Raw genomic sequence first — 7,815 nt, 5'->3', positions numbered from 1 at the left:
TGAAATGTGCACAGTAGGCAAATCTGTAGAGACAGAAAGTAGATCAGTGGTTGCCTAGGGAAGAGGGGTTGGGGAGAGATGGGGAGTGACTGCTAACATGACTACAGACATGTGTGGTGATGGTTGCACAACTCTGTGAATATAAAAAAGCCACTGGATTATGCACTTTAAAGGGGTACATTGTATGGTATGTAAATTATATTTCAATAAAGCTATTTTTTTAAGACTCCATGGGCAGTTCTGCTGCACACTGTGATTCAGAACCACTGCCCCACACCTTCTAAAGTGTGGGACAAAAACTCCTGAAGAATGACAGAGCGTCACAATCCTCCTGAGCCGTAAGAGAGACAAACGCCACTAGGAACAATGAGTGGATGACTACTTCAAGGCGGCTCTCAAATCTACATTGAAGTCGACAGACCAGATTTGATGATGAAAATAATTCAGAAACCAAAAAACTATTTGCAGCAAAGTGAAGCAACACAACAGATCTTTGTGGCCCACGAATTAAATTGCTAACCCCACAGGCCTGTGGAGAGAAATGCGGGCAGAGAGGCCCCAGCGTGGCATAGGAGCCTGGACCTCAGAGCCACAAGAGCACCATCTCTCCATGGCCGATGACTGAGCAGGGGGCAGCACACACACTTTTACCAGGACAGATTTCATCGTGGACGAGGCCCCACAGAACTCAGGAGAGCCTCCAAAGCTCCAATTTTTAAAGAAATCGACTTCACCATCAGCACTGTGGAGAATGGTAACCTGGACCTGCCCTGGACAAAGCTTTCAGGGAGTGATGGTCAACCATTCACCCTCTGTGCCTTCCCACCTAGAATGTTCCTTCCACCTAGAATGACCTAACCTTCTCCACCCCTCCTGAAAACCCTGCCCATTTGCTATAGACTGAATGTTTGCATCCTCCCAAAATTCATATGCTGAAGCCTAAACCCAATGCAAGGATATTAGGAGGTGGAGCTGTTGGAAGGTAATTAGATCATGAGGGCGGAGCCCTCATGAATAGAATTAGTGCCCTATTAGTGCCATATAAAAAGGGACCCCAGGAAACGCCCTCTCCCCTTCTACCATGTGAAGTTACTGCAGAAAGACAGCCCGTCTATGAACCGGGAAAGAGCCCTCACCAGACAAGAAATCTGCTGACACCTTGACCTTAGATTTCCAGGCTCCAGAACTGTGGGAAATAAATTTCTGTTGTTTATAATTCACCCAGTTTGTGGTATTCTGTTATAGCAGCCTGAATGACCCAAGACACCATTCTTCAATATAAAGTGAGCGTTAAATTAGATCAGAGAGAACAAACAGGTTTTTCTCATGTGGTAATTCTAGGTCACTGGTAGTGGCTGTCCAAGGCCACATTAAGATTCTGAAACAAAGATCTCAGTGGTGAGGAGAGCCAGGGTGGGGCAGAGGGTGGGGTAGGCGTGGAGCTGGCAGGAGGAACACTGAGATTAACCGTGTGGACGAAGGAGGGACACACAGCCCACACCCTCGCCCCCTCTAAATCACATGATTTTAAGCAAGTCACTTAAACACTGCATGCCTCAGTTTCTTCACCTGTAAAATGCAGATAATCTGAAGCTTATTGGGGAGCATCAGTGAAATTATGCATTTTTCTTTAGAGCTTCAAGCACGACTCCTGACCTGCGCTCTGTAATGCCCGCTTCCTTTCTCACGGTTCCCTTTTCTATGCTTCCCTTCCTTCTTCCTGGAAGAGGTGAAGGAGTCTTTTAAAAACAGGACAAAAGAAAAAATAATGTGACATTGAAAGGATACATCCAACAGGCTGACCATTTCCCTGCAAGTGTTGATGTCGAATCCGTCGAATTTTATATCTGTTCCTAAAGATTTAAATAGAAAAGAGGGATCCGAATCAGGATCATTTGAAGACAGGGGAAAGGACCTCCATGGTAGGAGCAGAGTGTGGCGCTGAGCTCAGTCTCTGCAAAATGTGGAGAGCCTCCTGGCGGGCTCGTTGGTGGACACCCCCGAGGCTCCTTGTGCCCTGGGGGACCCTGCAGCGAGCACCAGACCGGGGTTCAGTGCGTGAACCTCAGCTTGCCACTCACAAGCCACAGACTTTGGCAAATTAATATCTCTGAGCTTTAGTTTCCTCCTCCATCAAGTGGGAGTGATGATAATGACAGTACTTGCTCCAAAGACTGGTTGGGCATTAGTTGAGATAAGTGAAGTCCCAGCCCAGTGCTTGGTATATAGTAAGTTCTTCGTAAAACAGCTAACTTTAGACCAGCTAGGTATTGTTCTAAGCACAGTACATCTGCTCTTCAAAATAAACCCATGTGGTAGCTGCTATCATTATCCCCATTTTATAGATAAGGAAACTGAGGCCCAGAGAGGATATAAAAGTTGCTCAAGGTCACACAACTAGTAGGGGACAGAGCTGGGATTTGAATGCAGGCCATCTGGCTCCACAGCTTGCACTTTTAACCACAACACACAGCCGCTCAGCGACAGCTGTCATTCTCATTTGCTAAACAGAGGCACCCACCATCCTCACCTTCCTCGTGCCTGGGAGCCAAGACAGGCGCCAAATACCCCGCGGCCCCTTCCTCTTCTCTCTACTCTTCTTTGCAAGAGAGGAGCAGAGTCGAAGAGCCATCCGAGCAGTGCCTGGCTCTGAGCCCTGGTGCTGCTCAGCCCAAAGGGGTCCCACCTGGCACTCCCTGCATTCCCATGCACGGTGCTGCTGTGGTGGGTGATCAAGAACCCATCACTCACCCAGCTGGAAGACTCAGCCTGGCCCGCCACTGCACCAGAAGAGAAACCAGCTCCAAGCCCGCACTACAGGGCTGGGGCTCAGAAGAGGAGGAGTGAACCTTTCCTACGTGGTGCAGTTTGACCCTCTGACAGCCCCCAAGGCTTGCTAATGTCTGGAGAGCTGAGCACAGCCTAGGACGGTCAGTTAGAAGCATCCCTTAGACCTCCTTCTGCAAAGATGCACAACAGAACAAGATCTTTAATCTACAGAAGTCTCCACATTATCAAAGTTATTGATTTTATGGGAAAAAATCACTCAAGTCACTCCCAGGCCAGCATCTTTCCTCCCAGGACTCAGCACATGATTTCATTCAACACCACAGGGCCCCCATTCCTGCAGGGTCTGGCTGATTGCCAGCACAGTTCTCGCCCTCACCTCCTCCTCTCCAGCCCCTCCTGCCTCCTGGCTCATGTCTTCCTTAATCGGACCCTTGGAGCCAGAGGCCAAAGCCCCACCTGCGGTGCTGCTGGCCCAATGCCTGCCAGTCCCCTCCCTCACGCCACCCCAGCATCGCTTTTAGGCTCCTACAGGCTTTCTGAAAGTTCCCAAGGAGGAACTTACGTTTAGAAAACGCGCCATTCAGAATCGTCTTGAGTTCATTGGCACTGATCTCAGAATCCTAGAAAGAGGAACCCAAGTGTGAATCATGTCAGGCCCTGACAAGATGTTTCATTCCCTTAAATGAATGTGGAGCTTCCTCCGTGGTCAGACACCAGGTCTACCAGCCCTGTGATTCTAAAAGCATGTGACACCTTTAAAAACTCAAATTCTCCATTTCCTCTGGGGTCCCCAACAGCCTGGCTGGAGGCGCACGTTGACGTCGTGAGCTCGGTGCATGCTGGTCGGAAGGCTGCCACACGGGGGTCTTGCTGCCTCTCCTAAGGCTCGCTTAAACACAGAACAAAGTGTGACAATAACAGGAGCAAGGATGTGCCACACATCGATGTGGAATATCCTCAAATCCTCTAAAACAACTCTGCACCCAGTTTGGAGTGCAGATTTTGTGATTTTGTGAACTGGTAAACACCATTCACATACACAGCGTCATTTGTCATTTTAATGTGATATAATTGCTTGGGGTTACAGCTACCAAGTGGCAGAGCTGGGACTGGAAACCTAAGATGGTCTCACCCATGCACCAGCTTTGATTGCTGGACCTATGGGAGCTGCTATTTCCTACATTAGCCCCTCTCAAAGCGGGACTCAAGGTTTAGGGGGACAGGATATCCCATCTGCGTTTGGGATAAACACTGAGCCAGAGTGTGGATGTATCCCTTAACTTTCAGATAGGGGACAGACCTCAGGCAGGGTGATGAATGAGGTGCAGAGAAGGGGCTGGACTACGGGCTGGGTTCCATCTGGGCTCCCTCCCTAACTCACTGTGTGACCTCACTCCAGTCACTTCCCATGCTCCCACCCTCCACCAGCCAGGCCCAGCAATTCCACTGGAAATGGGAGGGACAAGAGCTGCCCCAAGCAGCATCTTCTGTGGGGACAGCTGGCCTCATTCAGGCCCAACAGTAAGACCTGAGGACCTTCTGAACAGCCTCTGGCCTAGAATACCACCCCATTAGCCTGCCAGGAAAGAAATGGGGTGTCAAAAGTCTACTTTTGGACCTTGGCCACGTCCCTCTCGAGATCTGTGCCCTTAGCCAGCTCCTTAACCTCTCTGTCCTAGTCACTTCACCAGCGGAGTGGGCAGGGGGACTGATACTGCCCCACGCAGCAGAAAAGCAAGGGAAGGCACATGAAGAGCTGCGCAAACAGGAGCTTTGATTTTCTGTCACTCTTGATGTTCTTAATAAGACACAGGCCCTTGGCAGCTAAGGAAACAGGTTTTGTTAGCAGAAATACCGGTCTGAGAACCCATCAAAAACATAAATTGACTCATTTTTGCAAGAGTTTTCTTCGATGGCTTTGCAAAGGAACTGTTCCCAGGTTTTATTTTCTGCAAAGTTTTCTGACGTACTTTCTTCTATTACATCCTTAAGTGTATGAAGTCGCCTGAGTTTCTCTGGGGGTGAGGAGCACTCTTTTTCCTCTCCCAGGGCCCTGTGGGCACATTTTATTATCTTCCAAAGAGCGGCACATTCACTGTATTTACAGTTGTGACGCCTGGAGTTCCTGGTGTGATCTGACTGATGGCTCCNGAGCGCCGCCGCGCTTCCCAAGCGGTGCACTATCCAGTGCGCCACCGGGCCGGCCCTTCTGCAAAGTTTTCTGACGTACTTTCTTCTATTACATCCTTAAGTGTATGAAGTCGCCTGAGCTTCTCTGGGGGTGAGAAGCACTCTTTTTCCTCTCCCAGGGCCCTGTGGGCACATTTTATTATCCTCCAAAGAGCGGCGCATTCACTGTATTTACAGTTGTGACGCCTGGAGTTCCTGGTGTGATCTGACTGATGGCTCCACAGGACTGGTACCAAATGAACCCAAGCCAGCAGGGGAGGCTGTGGGCAGCTTCCTTCTTTTGCTCCAAGCACCCCGAGTCACACACATGCTGGGGCCAAGCTTGGATTCTGCAGGCGAGCACTCCCAGAGGGTGGCCGAGGCAGCCGGACATGACAGCACCCCCGGTGTGACTGCCTGCGCCAATCCCAGGCCAGGTTAATTGAGCCGCCCTCCACCCAGGATGGGCAATTCCACCTCTGAAGGATATTGATTTAGAGAAGTCATGCTGCCCAGCTCTCTAGTCGGAGGCCAGGTCTGACAGGGCCAATTTACAAAAAGAGAGGCTTTTGGCAGGACCTAGAGACCCAGCTTTTCCATTTTTCTCGAGTCAGTCAACACAGCAAGAAAAATGGCCTCGGGACCGTGATTACTCTCCCCCAGCGTGGCCCAAGCGGTGCAGAAGAGACCCTCAGCCCTGAGACAGGCACAGAAGCTGCAGGCCCTGACACCTGCAGCCTAGCCCAGTTGTAAGCTGAGACCCAGGAAAACAGGCTAAAGGGACCTGAACTTTCTCCTGCCCATCTGAAAGGCTGTATTTGCCCCCGACTCACCTTGCCTGCAAGCTTCTCAAATAGGCTCTTGAACTGGCTGTCTTCTTGGTCCACCTCACTGGGATGTGGCTACCAGGAAGGACAATTGTAAAGTTTAAATGGGAACAGTTGAGAAGAATGGAAGCAGAAGATTTGAAATGCACCCATTCACCCATTAGTATCTACTGTGCACCTGGCACATGCCAGGCTTTGGGCTAAGTGGGACCTTGGGTAGTAAACAAGAGAGACACACAAAGCCCTGGCCCAGGGGCCTGATGGTCCTGCAGGATGCAGGGCTGGGGCCCAGGGGCCTCCTCTCTGGGCAATGTGAGGAAGAGAGCCTCCCCAACCCTGCACTTCTGATTTCAACCCTGAATCACTTTCAGAGGACGACAAAACACCGACATTAGGGAATCACAGCCTGGGTCTGTGGACTCCTAAGGGATCCACCAATGACCTTCAGGAGTCTGTAACTCGAGAATTGCATGAAAATTTGTTGATATGCATTTTCTCAGCTTTCATCAGATTCTCAAAGAGCAACATGATTAAAAAGCAGTTCACATGGCCTGGTGGAAACAGCAGACCCGGAAGCCAGGAGACTGGAGTCCACACGGCTCACCGCATGCCATCCACAGCCCAGCACTAGTGCTACATTAAACAGGCCTGCACCACAGGTCAGAGGAGAGCCAAATGAGAGCTAATGTGCGTGCAAGTCCTTCGGAAATTACAAACAGTTATATAAATGCCTCTGTCCAGAGGCTTCCCAATAACCAAAATAGAATGATCCCCCAACTGTCACCATCAGACAGCGGAAAAGTCACAGCTTCCCAGATGGCTCGAAGAGTTTCCAGAAAGCCAGTCAACTTCTTCCGAGAACCGTCACTAACACAAGTACAAAAGGCCCAATATGGCCTGATGACACTGTACTAAGAATAACAACAGTAGCAATAATACTACCACTGGTAAGACCTCACGACTCTCCTGTGAGGTTGGTCTCGTTACTATCCACATTTCACAGATGGAGAAAATGAGGTTTAGAGTGTTAAGTAAGAGGCCAAGACTGCACAGCTAGAAAGCGGTGCAGCCAGAACTGGACTCCAGCCCGTGCACCCTCCCCACCCTCCGGCATGACAACAGTGCCGATTCTCTGCACCCCGCTGCTCCCAGCCTCTCTGGGGCTCTGCCTCCTCATCTAAAACATGGAGATCCTAAGGTCTACCACACTGTTCACATAGAGACGAGCAAAGCCAAAAACACATCTAGATTTTTAGAAGAAAAAAATGATACACTTATCACACATACGTGCTTTTAAAGTGGTTTTATATTTTAAAAAGACATTATATTTTTCATGTAATATGCTACACCAAAATCTAGTGGAAAGGCCCTAAATTCTGGACAAAGAGTAATATTCTATTATTCCAAAAAAACATATATAAAATTGCATACCAAACAACAACAACGAAAGCAGTATAGGGGTAAGGATACGTATGGTACATAGCAGTCACTCAGCCACTACCGGGTATCACAAACAACAACAACAACGAAAGCAGTATAGGGGTAAGGATACGTATGGTACATAGCAGTCACTCAGCCACTACCGGGTATCACTGGACACAGGGGAATTTCTGGAAGTCAGGGGATGAGGAAGATGCATCTATGAAACGGCAAGTATGGTACTCCACAGTTTGTTCATTTGTTCATTCAAAAATGATTTACCAGACACCTGGCATGTGTTGGGAACTGTTCCATACCTTATCTGAATGCAGTGGTGAACAAGTCCCGATCCTTGTTCTCAAGGAACCTATTAGAGTGGAATTATCTGTTGTCCTGGTAGAATATATGTGCAAATGCTTTGCAAATGGTATGATAGCATGGCAAAAGCAAGGAATTATTTTCTTATTATATCACGTTTTTTTTTTTTTTTAAAGATGACCGGTAAGGGGATCTTAACCCTTGACTTGGTGTTGTCAGTATGGGTTTTTTTTGTTGTTTTTTTTTTTAAAGATGACCGGTAAGGGGATCTTAACCCTTGACTTGGTGTTGT

The 7,815-nt window shown here is 48.8% G+C and overlaps 1 protein-coding gene across 1 annotated transcript in view; it reads right to left on the bottom strand.

Annotated features, from left to right (window-relative positions):
• CAPN8 (calpain 8) overlaps positions 1 to 7,815 on the bottom strand; it is a 70,449-nt gene that overhangs the window by 5,227 nt on the left and 57,407 nt on the right. The window contains exons 15-17 of the mRNA XM_008584695.1: positions 5,793 to 5,861; positions 3,353 to 3,410; positions 1,789 to 1,853 (exon numbers count right to left, since the gene is read on the bottom strand). Coding sequence (XP_008582917.1) covers positions 1,789 to 1,853; positions 3,353 to 3,410; positions 5,793 to 5,861 — 192 coding nt within the window. The remainder of the gene's footprint in view (positions 1 to 1,788; positions 1,854 to 3,352; positions 3,411 to 5,792; positions 5,862 to 7,815) is intronic.

The sequence above is a fragment of the Galeopterus variegatus genome, unplaced genomic scaffold, assembly GCF_000696425.1.
Source record: "Galeopterus variegatus unplaced genomic scaffold, G_variegatus-3.0.2 Scaffold3336, whole genome shotgun sequence".
Taxonomy (NCBI): domain Eukaryota; kingdom Metazoa; phylum Chordata; class Mammalia; order Dermoptera; family Cynocephalidae; genus Galeopterus; species Galeopterus variegatus.
This window is presented reverse-complemented; position numbering and strand designations above follow the sequence as displayed.